The following is a 16629-nucleotide window of genomic DNA, read 5'->3' as shown; positions in this document are numbered from 1 at the left end:
GGCGGTGTCACTGGCCCTCATATGTGGGATCCGAACCGGGGCCCTCTGGCGTCCCAAGCCAGTTCTTAACCATCGCGCCACTCGGCTGGCCCAAAATGCAATTTTAAACCACTGTACCTTGAATTTCACAACTGAAAACCCGGTTATCCACCTGTGTCCCAGGGCCGGAATGGCCTCCACAGAGACCCTCCTTAGTGGCAGATGTGGCCTCTGCAGAGAGCATTCCCTCCCCGAGCACTTGGCTACCAGTCATTACTTAGCCCTCCTCTTGAAGCTGAAAGGCAGGTAAGTCCCAGGCTCAGAAGGATGGGAAGGCAGGCAGGCCACGAGGCGGCTCTCGCCAGGTGGGTGCAGGGGACTCACCCCCCAGCTGTCCTGAGCCGCACCCCCAAACCTGCGCCTGGCCTCTGTGGCCCTCGCTGCAGCATTTGGCTCTCTGACCATCAAGCCAGCGGGCCGCTCATGATGGCCTCTCACCCTTGTGGTAGGCAGGTCATCTTCAGGGGGTGCCGTACCTGCTACCCGCCTCCCCTCCCGGGGACTTTCTGCGCAGACAGCCTGGGACTCGCGTTGCTGCAGGCCCCCTCTTCTGCCTGCTTCATCTCCTATGCTGCCCCCCATTTCCCCAATCCAGCCACCTGATCTGCGTTCCAGGCTCACCACACAGCCCAGGGCCTCAGCACTGGCTGCTCCCTCGGCGTGGAATGCCTGTCCCCTGACACCCACTGCCCTCCCCGCCAGTCATCGCTCAGGGCAACCCACAGGACACCCTCTGTAAAACTGCAACGCCCAGCCTTCCTTACCTTGCTCTCTTTTTCCTCCACAATACCTGTCCCCTGCTCCTACGTGATGTCATGTGCCGCCCACCAGGGCCACTCCATGCTGTTGTGTAGGTTACGCACTGCACAGCCGTACTGGGTGAACTTTCTCGTCCCGCTACTATATCACAGGCTCCCTGAGGCATGGATTTTTTTTTTCTTTTTTAGTTCACAAATAGATTTTAGTTTCTTAGACCACAGTGTGGCACGTGATTGGTCCCCAGTGGATGCTGTGAATGAATGTACCTTCCACAGATGCAGATGGTGTGTGTGGGGGGGGAGGACAGGAAGTGGGTTTGTTGGAGGGAAAGACCCAGTGACAGACTCAGCTGACCCCCCGGGAGCTCTGGAGCTAGAACAGCCCCTCGGAGAAGTCACAGATTTGGCCACAGTGGTTTTTATATCCCCGGTGTCAATCAGTAATTAGCTGCGGGCTGCCCCAGGCAGGCCAGACCTCAGGCAGGGGAGTCTGCAGCCCTGTGACCGCAGGGGCCCCTGGGCTTCCTGAGGTGAGGGACCCCCAAGGAGGTCCAGCTGACCATGAGGCCCTCCAGTGTGGCCGCCTGGCTTTGGGCTCCCTGCTGGGGGTACATGGGGCCACCCTTGGGGACGGGGCGGGGGTCCTGCCTCCAGGCCCTTCCTCACAATGCACTCCTCCTGCAGGGCCGAGCCCACCCTCACACGTATCCAGGAGGACCGCCGGCGTGTCGTGCTGCCCGCCATCGACAATATTAAGTACGACACGTTTGAGGTGCAGCAGTACGCCAGTGCGGCCCACGGCTACAACTGGGGCCTCTGGTGCATGTACATCATCCCGCCCCAGGACTGGCTGGACCGTGGCGACGAGGCCGCGCCCATCAGGTGAGCTGGCCGCCGGCCCTGCCAGCTGCAGCAGCATGGGGCCTGGACAGGCAATGTCCCCGCAGAAAGCCTGGTGCCAGGCAGGAAAGGGAAAACGGCGGGATGCAGCCAGTGTGCAGTGGGACGTGGTGACGGGAAGCCTGGAGCTGGCTCCGATGTGTGACCTGAGTGATGACAAGGTCAGGCGGGGAGAGGGGGACAAAGACAGAGACAGACAGACAGTCAGAAAGCACTAACGTCCGAAGAGAAAGAGCCAGGGAAATAGAAAAAGAAACAGATACAGAGAGAGGACAGGGGACATGCCAGGAGAGCAAGTGAGAGGGAACAAGGAAGATTACAGAGGAAGACAGAGTCAGGACAGAGAGACCCAGAGACAAGTGAGAAGGGGCTTGTCCGAGAGACAGATGGAGGGAGGGAGTGAGACCCAGACAGAGCCCCAGACAGACCCACAGACAGACCCACAGTCCTTTACTCAGACCCCATAGATTGTTCTGCAAAACCTTCATTTTATTTTGAACCAGTTCTCAAACATGAAAATGGAGAGATTTTTGCAAGTTAAAAATACACAAACCCAGCATCACCTGCCCTCCACAGGCAAAGAGCCGTCCAGCGCTAAGTTAGGGCTCAGAGAGAGCCATCTGGGCATCCAGCAGCGACGCCAGCGGGCAGAGCCCTAGCCCCACTGCGTGCTGATCCTGAGGGGGGACAGTGACACTGCCATCACAGGGCTGCTCGAAACGGAACTAAAGAGAGGCTCCCAGAAGCTGGAACAGCAGCCCCCCGGGGCCTCGCACTGCCCCCCCCGTGGTCACTTCCGGAGATGGGCTCCTGACAGCCGGCAGCACCCATGTAGTGAGCAAAAGGGGGCCAGAACGCCACCCAGAGCTTGTCTGTGTCCAGAGCCTGACAGACAGACACGTCCCTGGGATCCCCGGCAAGGAGCAGAAGTTTGAAGGTTCGTCTCCATTCAAAGTGCACTTGATAACCCCTGTTTAGTAGCAAATCAAATGCCCAATTTGAGGAGTCAGAGACCCCAAGAAGCAGCTCCCGCCGGTTTGAGCAGCTCCTGGGCGCCCCAAGCTGCACCAGAAGCGGGGTTCTCTGGCCAGGCTGCATTTTGTCTCAAACTCCGCTCCTCGATAGCATTCCTGGGAGAGCTTTTGAAACCCCGATGCCAAATCCCAAATAAAAAAATGGACGAAAGCCTTGGTCAGATACTGCATACGAGGAGACAGACCCACAGGACACAGACAGAACGCCAACACGCTCATGGCAGGACGCCCCCATGGTGAGCCTCTAGGGGAAGCCAACGGGTCGTCCGCAGGTGGTGCTCACACCCACGAGGACAGCCAGACTCAGATGGACAGCACCCAAGGTTGGCAAGAATATAAAGCAACGGGACTCTCAGCCATGACTGGTGGGAGAGCATACACTGGAAAGTCGCTTTGCCGACTGATTGGCGGGTTCTCAGAAAGGTAGAAATCACCTGCTGTGTGACCAGCCATTCCCTTCGGTGTTTGCCCAGAAGTGACAGCACACGTCCACCCACAGACTTACACGCGACTGTCCATGCAGCAGCACTCACATAGGCCCCCAATGGGGGCAACGCAAATGTCCATCAACAGGTGAGCAGAGGACAGGTGTGATCTATCCGTGTAACGGAGTGCTTCTCAGAAATGCAGGGACATACGGTGATACCCAGAATACGGTGAAACGGCCAAGCTGAGCCAAAGCACGTGGCGAGAGCACACCTGGGGGACACGGAAGCTTCCGGGCTCCCACAGGTGCTGCGCAGGCAAGGGCTGGCGGTCCGGGGCCGAATGACGGGGGAAGGCCAAGCCCTGGGACTGGCCAGGCCCCGCGTGGCCCTTGAGTCCCTATGGGAGGAGCCCTCGGGCTCCGCGCTGGATGGGTCTCCCCACCCCTCCCACCCGGTCATCCTTCAGGAGGGGCAGTGGCGCCCGGCGCCCTGCAGGGAGCGCTCCTGGCCACCCGTTGACCCAGCCCGGCGGGGCGGAGGCTGCTGCCCCTGGGCCAGCGGATCCATCAGTCCTGAAAACTGCCCTCGGGTCCCCTGCCTCCCACGCTGCCTTCTGCTGGAGGACAGCGCACACCTGCCACGGACGTGCTGGGCGAGGTGGACGTTCGAAGAATTACTTTAGGAAATTGTCTTGTCATTCATTATGCTCAGAGCTCAAGGGAGAAAAAAGGAGAAGAAATTACAAGGCTTGGATTTCTAGAGGGAAGTGTTTCCATCTTGGCAGGAAGGAGACAGCCGGCTCCTCGCACATCTGAGAGGGGAGGCTGGGGGTGCGCTGGGGCGTGCCACGCGTGCTAAGGGTGGTGGAGAAATGCAGGTATTTCTGGGGTTCTGATGAGGTCAAANGGGTCTCGTGACCTCAGGCTCCTCCTTATGTCGGGGTGCTGAGACGTCTCTGTCTCCCCTGCAGTGGAGCTCAAGTTCAACCTGGACCAGTACGTCAACAAGAGGTACCCGGGCCTGGTGAAGATCGTCCGAAACAGCAGGCGAGAAGGCCTGATCCGGGCGCGGCTGCAGGGCTGGAAGGTGGCCACGGCCCCCGTCGTCGGCTTCTTTGACGCGCACGTGGAGTTCAGCACCGGCTGGTAAGGGGGGACACGGGCAGAGAGCTGAGCTCCCAGCCTGGTGCTGGCTTCGCAGAGTCCTTGCAAGGAGCCAGTCAGAGGCGGTGAGACTGGCGGGCCGGACGGCGTCTGGTCCAGCCACGCAGCCTCTCCGTGCCCAGCTGCTTGGCCCCAGAAACCGTTTGTGGGGGACGGGTCTCAGGACTGACCTGTACCCCTACCCTGAGCCCAGAGGAATTCCAAATGGCTAGTAATTCCAACAGGTGACAGAATAAAACGAGGACAGATTAGGGAAATACACACAAGGTCGGGGGCAGTTGCTGTGTAGACATTCAGTCTACAGGGTCCTGGTCAGTTACTAGAGGTCTAGGTCACCCCGTACAAGTTGGAAGCAACTTCCTGTCCTTATGGAACTTTCTAGGTCAGAGTCCACACATTTTGTGTTACTCCCACCACACAGGGGCAAAATGGGCTTCTAGTGAGAAAGGTGGGGCTTGGGGCACAGGGAACTCTAGAGGCACCGCGACAGGGTGGCAGGGGCCTGCAGGTCCTCCTCGATGGGGGGCCGGTCCCCCCCATCGAGCACATCAGCAGCCTTCGAGCTGGAAATGCAGGAAATGCAGGTCCGTGTGACCCAGGGCCTCTGGGGTGGGGCCCAGGGGTCTGTGTCTCCCTCCCAGGGGCTCCCACAGAGTGAGGGACTTGGCAGTGGTCCTGGTACCTCTGTCCAGACGCCGATGTCCTGAGCTAGGTTCTCACTGCTGGTGGCTGAGGACGTGTTGACAAAAGAGCAGGATGTGCTTTGTAGTTTCCTGGAAAGCCCTGCTGGGCTCCTGGCATGTCTCCTGATTTCCTCCAGAGCCCTCGCTGGGCCAGGCCCTGCAGTGGACNGGGGAGGCGTCAGCCCCTGAAACCGGGCCTGGGCAGGGGTGGTGCATGGAGCAGACTGTCAGGCTTTTAAAAAACTGGGTTCAGGTGGGAAATCAAAAATGATGCACAGTTTTCTCCAGAGGGAGGGTGAGGCCCTGGCTTCTTGTTGAAGTGGAACATCCTGTGGTGTCCAAAGGTCAGTGATAGTTGGGTGCCTCTCAGGTTTTGTCAGGTGACACAGGCTGTGGGGCAGGGTCCCTGGGGCCTGTCAGCCTCACCTGGATCTCTGGTACGTCCCTCCTTTGCCTGGAGGCCTGGGCTGGGACACTGAGCTTGCTTCATGTCCCGGTTTGATTTCCTGGCCTGGGTAGTTGCGTTGGTTGTATGGACTAATACAGGTGCTGGGTGGGTGGCTGGGTTGATGGCTTTATCAGTCGGGAGGATGAGTGGGCACATGGGTCACTGGATCGGTTTTGGAGCCATGGATTGTTACAAAGGCAAAAAGAGAGGCCAGCTTGAGTAGAGGTTGGTCCTCCCTTGAGAGGTGAAGTCCCATCGTCAGCATTTTCAAGGTGAAAACCAGCTTCCGTCACGTCCAGTGGATCCCAACACCCAGAACACACTGTTTATCACAGCGAAACACACGCGTCAAGAATGAACACCTTATCTCCAAACGGCCCTCAGCGTGTTCGAGCGCAGGCTGCCCCCGAGGATGGAAAGCCCGGAATCCCGGACACGCTTGCCTCATAGGTCGCTTGCTCACAAAAGCCTCTCAGACTGAAGATAACACTCAGCAGAGACACGGCTTCGGCTGCAAAGCGAGGCTGGAGCTCAGAGGTGCAAAACGGAGCCGCATATCCCCCCGCTGCTACCCCCCCAGGCATCTCTAAGGGAGTGACATGGCACATGGATGTGGCATGTGGACGTCGGGAGGCACGCGGGTCTCAGGAGCGCGATGGCCAGTGAAGGCCAGAGAGGCGTCCGGGGGCAGGGACGGGCGCTGCAGCCTGGGGACTCATCGACATCACCACGAGCCCCTCCTCCTGTCACAGAAAATGCCCTGTGGGGCTGCAGGGTGACAGTGACAAGACTCCAGGCTGGGGTCCCACACGCCACATTCCGGCTTCCCCACTTCTGCTGAGATACCTCCCGTGCAGATAAAAAGAATTGACTGTGCTGGGGACTGCTGGTCCCCACGTGTCTCCCGCGTGATCGCCCTGCTGGGAGAAGCCTCTGAAATGCTGGCCCTCCGTCTGCGCTGGCACAGATGCCGCTTGGAGACATGGACACACACGGGCGCCCAGCGTCTCTCACCTGCGCCCCTCACCATCTGTCAGCGTGTGCTCCCTGTCTTCTAGGGGGCCTAGTGGGCTGGGCACCCCTTATTTTTGCTCGCTTCTCTTTCCCTCTTGTCCTCTCCCTCTCTCACTGCCCCTCCCTCATTAGATAGGAATCGCAAAGCTCCTGTGTGTCACAGAGGCCTGTCTCCGTTCTCTCCACATGTCTGGCCACTGTCCCAGTGGAATTAGTGTGTGTGGGGGGATGGGTTATACCCTCAGGCCTGGCTGGTAAAGCCCCCCATGCATCCCTTACACCTTTGTCTGAATGTCGAGGTGGGAGGGACCCTGGGACAGCACAGCGCCACTGCCAGAGGTTCCTGGTCCCTGAACGGCTGCGTGGGCAGCTCACCTGCTCCAGCTGGCCTGCTTTGTCCTCAGACACGAGCCAGATGCTAATGGCTGTTAACCCACTGAAATTCGGGTGTGGATTGGAGCCATCGGTCCACCCTGCTGACACAGCACAGGACCCTGCTCAGCATCCTCAGGCTCAGAGACCCAACAGTGGGCCGTCATGGGGGACAAGGGATCGAGCCAGCCTCCTTGGCCCTCAGGCAACACGGTGGGGCTAAGCTCTTTGGAAACAGGGGAGAACGTCTCTTAAGTGAGCTTGTCACAGCTCTCAGCCAAGACAGCTACCGAAGAAGCAGTGTCCCCAGGAGGTTAGGGCCATGCCCAGAAAACCCTTCTCGCCTGAGCCCACATCAGAGAGAACGTGCTCCTTCCTGGCCTTGATTTCGATGCCAGAATGCACCTCGGCGCGCGCGCACGCGCACACACACACACACACACACACACACACACACACACACACACACGAGGCACCCCATGAAGGGCTCATAAAATTGCAGTTCAGGGTGCAAGGAATTGTTTTGTCACTGAAAGCCTCTCCTGTCACCTGCAAATCGTATGAGAAAGAGTTGAACCTCCTGGGCTGGTCACTGATGAAACCTAATTACTTCTGTTCCACCAAAGCAGCTGAGACGGTGCCAGGCCTGCGTCTGACTCGGTGGACAAATCCAGGGGTATCTGTGCAGCATTTCCTTTAAAAGCTGGACCACACAGCAGTGATGAGGACGTGTTGGGACAAGCCCATTAACAGCAGCAGACGGCTCACCAGACCGCACATGTGAGATTGGCCAGCGGCCTGATTCTCCGTCCAGCTCAGCCAGAGACTAACAACACGGACCCACGGGCCTCTGTGACGTGACCACCAGGCTGCAAGGTGCATCCTGCTCTGGGATGAAAGCTGAAGGGACTTGGAGTCTGAGGCCCCGCTGTCCCCTACTGTCCTAGTCCCCAGATGACTGCAGACCTGACTAGGTGTTTGAAAATGTAGGTTTTGTTATTCAGGTATGGTGAGGCCTGCACACCAGGGACGGCTGTCATTGAGAAGGGAGCATGTCACTCACACTTCCCAAAGGGGCATGTCACTATGCCCAGGTGGCACAGGTCTTCACCCTTGATGGCAGATCTGGGTCCCCAGGGAAGTCCTGAGAGCTGTCCCGCCCAGGCCTACTGCCAGCTTCTGATGCCATCGGATGGGGGAGGCCTGAACCTCAGGCGGAGAGTGACTGTGGGAGCTTGTCCCTGACAGCGGCTCACCACTGCGTGTCCTCCGGCCTGGGGCATTGCTTCAAGGCGACAGCTCCACGTGGGCGTGGATGGCCTGTGTGCCATGTTCCTGGCTGCAGGGAGGCTGTGCCGTAAATTAAAGGAACTCAGAGTCCAGAAAAGTGGCTCCATAAAAATGATGTAGGACACATTTTCCTCCATCGGCGCCGTGGCTGAGAGGCAAGGCCATGCCTCCTGGTCACTGACTTCCCCTTGGCTCGAGCCGCAGGAGGTGCTGGCTTTTGAATAGCAGGGGCACTCCAGAAAATTGTCGTTTTGATCACTGCAGTGGCCTGAAGAAAAAGGGGCTGAGAGCAAGGGAAGTGTCGCCCCGCTCCAGAACGAATGTTCGGAGAACATGGATAGGAGGGAAGACGCCCAAGGCCATGTCACCTGGCTGTGAGCGCCAAGGCCACACGCCACCCCCTTAACAGCCAGGCCCTGGCCGCTCTCAGCCCCAGCCTCACATTCAGGCACACGCTGAGACCCACATTGCCCGGCCAACACGGAGAGTGGCGGCTCCAATCTGACCCTTTTTTTTTTTTTTTTTAGCTGAGCCATCCTGCTACCTGTTGGCAGCTCAGCGGCTGTTCAGCTCGGGCTGGACTTGAACCGCTGTTGCTCAGAGCTCAAACTCTTGAGCAAGCTCTTAACCAACTGAGCCACTTGGCCAGCCCAATCTGACCCTTTTGACCATTAATAATAGGGGTCACTAGTCCTGGATTCCTTAAGGACGAGGTCTTACCTGTAAGGACTGCGGCTGCTCTGGACTCCCACCCTGAGAAGCCAGCTCTGAAGGGCTGAGATCTTTCGGGGCTGCCTGGCGGGGCAGGGCTCCTGGGGGCCCAGTGGGTCTCCCTGCTCCTGAGTTCCTTTCCTCTGAGCAGCTGCCTGCAAACCTGACACCTGATCCTATTTAGGTGGCAATTAACCGAGTTGATGAATTAGTGGTTGAGACACAGGGTGGATGTGACGGTAACTTTTAGGTCGTGATGCCTCCACAGCTCTGAGTGGATAAGCAACTTCAGGGGATTCACCCAGCTGTTCTGGCTCCCTGCCCTACCACGAGCCAGCTGTGTGACCTTGGATATGTTTCTTAACCTCTCTGTGCCTCAGTCCTTATTTTCATCCGTACTGAGAACAAGGTTAACCACCCCCACCTGCCCCGGCATAGGATTGTTGGGGTTTGTCTTCACCCCACCGCCACCTGCTGGTCCAGCTTTATCAGTTAGGAAGGTAACAGCAGAAACCCCGCTAACCAAGGCTTGAACAGATAGACACTTAGGTGTCTCATGACGCACAGACCTGATATAACCACTCCACAATCGCCAAGGGATTCGGGCTCTTTCTCACTTTCCATCGGCCATGCTTGTTGTGTCGACTTTGAGCCGCATGGTCATAAGACGGCTGCCACTCCTCCAGCCTCACATCTGCTTTCCTAGCAGGAAGACGGGAAGAGGGGCAAAGGGCCCTGCCAGCTGGGGCTGTCTCTTTTTAGCATAAGCCACAGCTTTCCCAAAACCCTATCCTGAGGCTTCTGCTTACAGCTCAGGGGCCAGCACTGCATCGCACGTCCACCTCTAGCTGCGGGGGGGCAGGGAATCTGGGGTTTTGGGTGTAACTTGAATCACGAATCGACAGTCTGGAGCCATGGCTCCATCATCTCTCACCTAGAAATGCGCCCCTACTGGCCTCGCGTCACTCTTGCCCCCATAACCTGTTCTCCACACGGAAACCACCATTCCAGGGAGGCCCCGAGGCCGAGCCCGAGCCCCGGCATCTCAGGAAGCCGTTAGCTTAAAACCCTCACGGCTGCCGAGTTTAAGTGAAACATACAGAAGTAAACATGCGTGAGTGGGAGTCATGGTGCAAAATCTATTTCGATGATGGGTGAGGGTTCAAACGGTCAGGGGCTTTGGGGGTCAGTTACAGAGGAGCCACTGAGTGTCCAGACTCTTTCTTTAGACCCAGATCGTGTCTGTTTGAGGCACTTTACGTGGTGTTTGCAAAGGAAGCTGCTCTTTTTAAATTAGATTGTGGGTTTGTTCCAGGGGCTGGGGAGCAGCTGCTGGTGGACATGAACCCTCTCGGGCCAGGCTTCCCGGCACAGAGCAAGCATTGAGTGGGGGTGAGGGCCCTTGGAATGGGGAGACAGCCTTGTCCAGGCTGTGGTGAACTTCACGCCCGGCCATGGCTGCATTTCCGCCCGTGTCCCCCGGACGTGCCCACTGGCACCAGGCCTCCCGGTGCCCCAGCAGGTGCGTCCTGGGGCCTGTGAGCGGGATGGGGGTTGGAGGGGCAGAGCTGGCCACCCAGAGGGGCTGCTGTCCCCAGCAGGTGTGGCAGTGTGGTGGCAGCATGGAGGTGCTGCCCTGCTCCCGCGTGGCACACATCGAACGCACCAAGAAGCCCTACAACAACGACATCGATTACTACGCCAAGCGCAACGCCCTGCGGGCGGCCGAGGTGTGGATGGACGGCTTCAAGTCCCATGTGTACATGGCCTGGAACATTCCCATGACAGTAAGCCAGCCAGGGCGGAGGGAAGGGTGGGGCCCCCCTCAGGTATGGCTTCAGGTGTTGACCAAGGCGCAGCCTATCCTCACGAGGCCTCCTGAGCGTCTCAGCGAGGATGGTGAGAATGTCATCACTTTGGCCAATGAGAGCCCTTTCTAGCAGCCAGTAAGCTAACTGCAAGCTGCCCACACTGGTTCAGTGGCAGACGTGACTCAAGGGTCACTGTTCCTGCTGGGTGAGCCCCCCCAGGAGGACAACGGCCCCTCCTCAGGCCACAGGGTCCCCTTCTGACACTGAGTTCAGTGCGGAGGCCGGTGATGTGATAGTGATGATGCAATCCTGTTACTCCCACACGGAGAGGTCCGGTCTCTTACATAGGGACGCACGGCTAACAAGGGGCAGAGCTGAGACACACTGAGGTCCCCCGCAGGACCCTTAACGAGGCTCTCAGGGCCCCCCGCCTGCCGTGGGGATGGAGGCTTCTCCTCCCCTGGTGTTTGCCTGCTGCTGGCAGGAAGCAGAGGCTGGGTGCAAACCACAGGTTCCCAGCCAGCAGCCTGTGGCCGGGGTCGGGGAGCTTGGAGAAGTGTGCACACATGTGTGTTTGCATGTGTGCGTATGTATGTATGCCCCATGCTCATGGCAGAGTCCCGGGTCCTGGGGTCTCACGCTCTCAGTGCCCTGCTTGCCTCGCTTCCTGCCTCGCAGAACCCAGGAGTGGACTTTGGGGACGTGTCCGAACGGCTGGCCCTGCGCCAGAGGCTGAAATGTCGCAGCTTCAAGTGGTACCTGGAGAACGTGTACCCTGAGATGAGGACTTACAACGACACCCTCACGTACGGAGAGGTACCGCCTCCGCCGGGATGGCCCCTCCGGTCAGGCAGGCTTCCCGCCCGTGCCCCGAGCCCACCGTTCCTGTGTCCTGACACTACAGCACCCGGCCCCAGTTGTGTTCACACCCCAGCGCCCTCCCCTGTACCCGTGTGCGTGTCCATGGACACCACATAGCAGCGTGCACAGGGGTGTTTCCCTGGGCGAGTCCCACCTGTGCAGGGGGGACAGGTCTGCACGCTTAGGTGGGGGGCATGTCTGTCTGTGCCTCCCCCAGTGACAAGCAGCCAGTCCCTCCCTGAGCGCTACCCAACCCCTGCTCCCCCCTCCCCCACCCCTCCACCCCTTCCTCCCTCTCCCCTGCCGAGGGCAGACCCTATCCCTAGTGGGTCTCAGCCTGGGCATCAGGCTCACACTTTCCTGAGACTGGCCCAGAGCAGGCCCCTCGGCCCCTGTCAGGGGACCGGTATGTGAAGCCCCCTCCAGCCTCACCTCTGCCTGGGGACCCTCCGCCATGGGTTTCTCCTTTGGTTTCTGGTCGTAGGTGAGAAACAGCAAAGCCAGCGGCTACTGCTTGGACCAGGGAGCAGAGGACGACGACCGAGCAATCCTCTACCCATGCCACGGGATGTCCTCCCAGGTAGGGGCGGTGGCTGCCCCAACGGCCAGTGGGAGGCGGTGCCACAGGGGCCTGCTGGGCGTCCTGGTGCCACTGAAGCCACCCAGGAGCAGCGTGGGACCCTCCAGGACACGCTCACAGCCACACTCATGCCAGGCGGCACGGCCTTTGGTGCCCTCGGTTCTCCCACTCCTCAGACGGGATGGTGACTCTGCCCGCCCCTCAGGACTGTCGTGTAGACAGCAGTGGATGGGTGGGCCCAGCGTTAGCTACCGTGGCGATGTCACCTAGCAGACAGGGGCCCCTCACACACGGCAACGCTGCTGTCCATGGAGCACTTTACATGGAGTGCCCGTCGGGTCCTTACCGGAGCCCCGAAAGGCAGGCACCATCATAGCTCCTGTTTCCATTGCAGACGAGGACACCCAGGCGCAGAGAGGTGACGTACGCCCAAGGTCACGCAGCTGGGCAGGGGCAGGGATCTAGAGCTCATACTTATTTGCAAACAACCTGAACTAGGACTGGCACACATTACCTTGGGGCTGCCCTCACATGTTTGCCTTGTGGTTCAAGGTCAGATGAGGTGACCTGGGACACCTGTGAAACTGTCCTCCCTGAGGCTGAGGTGCTGAGCACCGCAGGGTGGGGCTCCGAGCAAAGTTCTGGGGGGCCAGGGGAGCAGGGACGTCCAGAGGGCCGACCCCAAGTGGGCTCTCCGTGCACACCGGGCGTCCCAGGAGAGCCGGCACTGGTGACAGGGCCCCGCAGCCCAGCCGGGTAGGCCACCACCCAGGGTCACCGCTGCTCTCTGGCCTCTCCCAGCTGGTGCGCTACAGCGCGGAGGGTCTGCTGCAGCTCGGACCCCTGGGCTCCACATCCTTCCTGCCCGACTCCAAGTGCCTGGTGGATGACGGCAGGACCCGCACCCCCGCCCTGAAGAAGTGCGAGGACGTGGCCCGGCCAGCCCAGCGGCTGTGGGACTTCACCCAGGTCAGTGGCTGGGGACACCCTGTGGCCCCTCGGGCCAGCCTGTGGGTGGGAACTGAGGCAGTGGGGAGCCTGGGTCCGCTGCTCCCACATGAACCCCGTCTCACAGAGGTTAGGTGACTTGCCAGGGTCCCTCCTCCTCCAGCCTCCTGATGAGGGGTGTAGGGGAAAGGATAAGGCATGACAGCTATCGGAGCCCTCCCCTCCGCTGCAGGCCAAGGGGGCAGCCTGTAGCCCCTCAGACTCTGCAGGGAGCACCCCGTTCCGGGCCCTTTGGGGGCTGCTGGGCTCGAATTCCAGGCCCTGAGAACAGACCTGTGGGCTCACAAGCTTAAAGCTGCCTCCCCGTCTGGTGGGGTCGGCACCTGTGCCCGCCCCCTGCCTGGAGCTCTGACTGTTCCTCACGCAGGCCCCTCCCTGGACCGTGGGCTACAAACAGCACACACACCCTCAGAGTGCAGCTGGGCGGGCCCAGCACCGGGAAGGGGACAGCGTGTGTGTCCAGCCCCTCCCAGGGCCCTGCGGCCACGTCCCTCCTATTCTCTGCCCGGGGTACTCCCGTTCTCCCGTTTTAAGGCTCCTCCTGGCCGTGGTCCTCAGCACCAGGAACCTGCCTGCTGCGTCCCCCTACCCCCATGCCCGAGCTCCCCCTGGGCAGCGTATGTCACTGGGGGACAGTCTGATCTCTGCCTCACCCCACACACCCGCTGTCATCACTGCTGCTGAGCAGACGCATGGCACGTAAACGGGTTCCAGTTACAGGAGAGGCTGCGGGGATGAGCGGAGCCAACAAGCCTCAGAGGTCCCCAAGAGGCTGGGCCTGGGGCCGGCACAGTGAGGGTCAGTCTCAGGGAGGACGCAGCTGCAGAAGGATGGAGAACATACAGGAGATGGTCCTGGGGTCCTCGGGCTCGGGCCAGGGCCTCGGTGTTTGGGGCCGGGGGGCCTGCAGAGGTGACTGAGGGCAAGTCAGCCAGCCAGGGGTCAGGGAGGTGCCAGGGAAACGCCATCCCGGGGGCCCTGGACTCTTGTTGTCCTGGTGACTTCTCAGACCCCGGGGGCAGGGCAGGCGGGTGGGGCTGTGTGGGAGGACAGGGGGACGAGGGGACAGACAGGACCTGAGTCTCTGGTGGCCGTGAGCGACTGCACGGGGCTTCCTTGCCTTACTCCCCGGATGCTGTCAGGATGGCCCCCAGGTGCCCATGCTGACTCAGTTTCCCTCCCCTGAAGAGCGGCCCCATCGTGAGCCGAGACACTGGCAGGTGCCTGGAGGTGGAGCTGTCCAAGGATGCCAACTTCGGGCTGCGGCTGGTGATGCAGAGATGCTCGGGGCAGAAGTGGACCATCAGAAACTGGATCAAGCGTGGGAGGCACTGACCCCGGCTCCTCCCCCAACGCAGACCCTGAGGGCCTGGGGATGGCCACCCCGAGCTGGTGCCTGGAGCCTGGCTGGGCCCTCACCATCTCTGGCTGGGACCTCTCCTGGGCTGCTGGTGGGTCGCTGGGTCCTGTCCGCTGGGACAGCGGGAGCCTCCCTGCGTCGCGTGCTCTGGAGGACGATGCCGGGACCCGTGCCTGCCAGGAGCACAGGCCCTCCCAGCTGGGGTCGCCGACAGCCAGCGCCAGCTCCAAACCACGTGCCTTTCCCATGGGATTCCCGCCCAGCTGCCCGGACGGCCACCTCTTCTGCATGTGCTGTACAGCCCACCAGGCAGAACTGCCCCCTGTGAACTCAGAGGGCGGCAGGCTGCCCCTCGCTGCCCTCCTGCGGTCGCCCCGGTGGACTCCCAAGAGCAAGCAGAGCTAAGCCTCTCTGCCTGTGGCTGATGAGATGGGAACCGGGACGCCAGCCACAGTGTCCCAAAGACAACCCGTTTAGGTGTTAGGTGAGGGTACCCAGTGACTCCTGCAGTCCAGTGAAGAGCAGATGAAAGCATATAGACCTGTGTCTCGTCCACTGGAGTCAGAGCTGGTCGGCCAGCCAGGGGAGGGTCCCTATCCCAATGTCTCACCCAGCAGGGGTCAGCCAATGAGGACCCATGGCCCCTCACCTGTTTTTATAAATAAAGTTTTATTGGCACATGGCCACACCCACCCTGTTGATGTATTGTCCACGGTGGGGTGGTGGCTTTCAGCTCCGGGGGTTGAGAAGTCAACACCCCCCCCACACACACACACACACATACACCCTCCAGGGCTGTCCTGGGGCCTCCATGTGCCATCTCTGGGCAAGTTGGCCCTCACTCTGAAGACTGCAGGACTCTGAGAGAGACTAGAAAAAGGTCCCGCCTGTCCCTCTCCCCATCGGGCCCAGTGCCGGAGCGGCTGCTTCCTGCTGCGCCCTGCCCGGCCGTGCGAGGCCTCTGCTGTCTGAGGTGCGGGGCCGAGGGCTGGCTCGGCTCACCTGGCAGTGAGAACAGGTGGCAGGTGGATGCCCAGCTTCCAAAAACCAAACCACCCAGCTCCTCCCGCACAGACGGTCCCCCAGGGCAGAAACTGTGGGTGCTGTTGACTGCTCAGTCCCCCCATTCTGATGCCAAACCTGGAAAGCAGGCTGGCAGATCCTACCTGGTCTCAGCGTGCTGCAGCCAGGCAGCCTGTGCTTCGGAAAGGACTGGGAAGCATCACAGTCATCAACCCCAGCAGCGTGTCTTTGTGGGAGAGGAGAGGCCATTCCTGGTGCCACCAGGGAACCCAGGTCCCAGAGGCAGCTTCCCCAACGACCAGCGGTGGGAGAGAGGAAATGCAGGACCACAGTCCCTGGGAGAGTGAGGGCTCTGACCTGCCCTCAGGGTCAGAGGGGGCGTTTGTGGTTTTCTTGCCTTGAGAAGCAACGAGCCTAAGCTTCACTGTCCTGCAGCCCAGGCCCGGTGGTAGCCGGCCCACTGGGCTTGTACCCCACAGAGTCCCCTCCCCGACATCCCCCTGGGCACCCTCACCTCCCATTTACCCTGGGGCCTTTCTTTCTGCATCTGGGAGAAGCTTGGCAGAGAATTCTACTGGCTCCAACCCACATCCCCCCCAAAGCTCTCTTCTAGATTTTCCCCAAATTTTAAGACAATGATGAAGCAAAGAGCTGGTGGTGAAAAAGCCTCAAAAGTCAGTTGCTAGTGAAGGACCTGCCCCCTGGGTCCACAGAATCCAGACGTTTCCCAAACGAAGTTATGACCTGCAGCGCCATCAGGATGCAAAGTACATAGGCTGGGGTTTAACACGGACGATACCACAGCCTCCAACTCACACGCTCGTGTTATGGCTCCTGAGGCGAACTGGTAGCCAAAGGCGGCTGGTTTGCAGCCCGCACAGGATCTTACGGAAAACCTGACACCCAGAAAAGCATTTCTCAACTTCTCCACAAACCTCCGTCCAGTAGGGAGGCGGTGTGTCCCATGTTTGAAAGCCTGCTCTGCGCATCAGGGTCCCGCCGGCACCAGGGCTTGTGAGGGTGGAGGAGGTGACTGGGAGGGGTCCCTGAGCTGTGGGACAGGCGGGTCACCCCTGGGGAGGCACCGTCTACGCTCTCTGGCACTAGGCCCGCGTCCATTGTAACCAAGGAGGGACGAAATGGCCC

The 16629-nt window shown here is 60.1% G+C and overlaps 1 protein-coding gene across 1 annotated transcript in view; it reads left to right on the top strand.

Moving 5' to 3' along the window:
• GALNT9 (polypeptide N-acetylgalactosaminyltransferase 9) overlaps positions 1-15152 on the top strand; it is a 58139-nt gene extending 42987 nt beyond the window's left edge. Inside the window, exons 4-10 of the mRNA XM_019631909.1 lie at positions 4130-4306; positions 10238-10362; positions 10442-10627; positions 11330-11467; positions 11997-12092; positions 12894-13061; positions 14289-15152. Coding sequence (XP_019487454.1) covers positions 4130-4306; positions 10238-10362; positions 10442-10627; positions 11330-11467; positions 11997-12092; positions 12894-13061; positions 14289-14435 — 1037 coding nt within the window. The 3' untranslated portion in view covers positions 14436-15152. The remainder of the gene's footprint in view (positions 1-4129; positions 4307-10237; positions 10363-10441; positions 10628-11329; positions 11468-11996; positions 12093-12893; positions 13062-14288) is intronic.
• The last annotated feature ends 1477 nt before the right edge of the window (positions 15153-16629 follow it).

This window comes from Hipposideros armiger, unplaced genomic scaffold (genome assembly GCF_001890085.2).
Source record: "Hipposideros armiger isolate ML-2016 unplaced genomic scaffold, ASM189008v1 scaffold_1055, whole genome shotgun sequence".
Lineage (NCBI taxonomy): Eukaryota > Metazoa > Chordata > Mammalia > Chiroptera > Hipposideridae > Hipposideros > Hipposideros armiger.
This window is presented reverse-complemented; position numbering and strand designations above follow the sequence as displayed.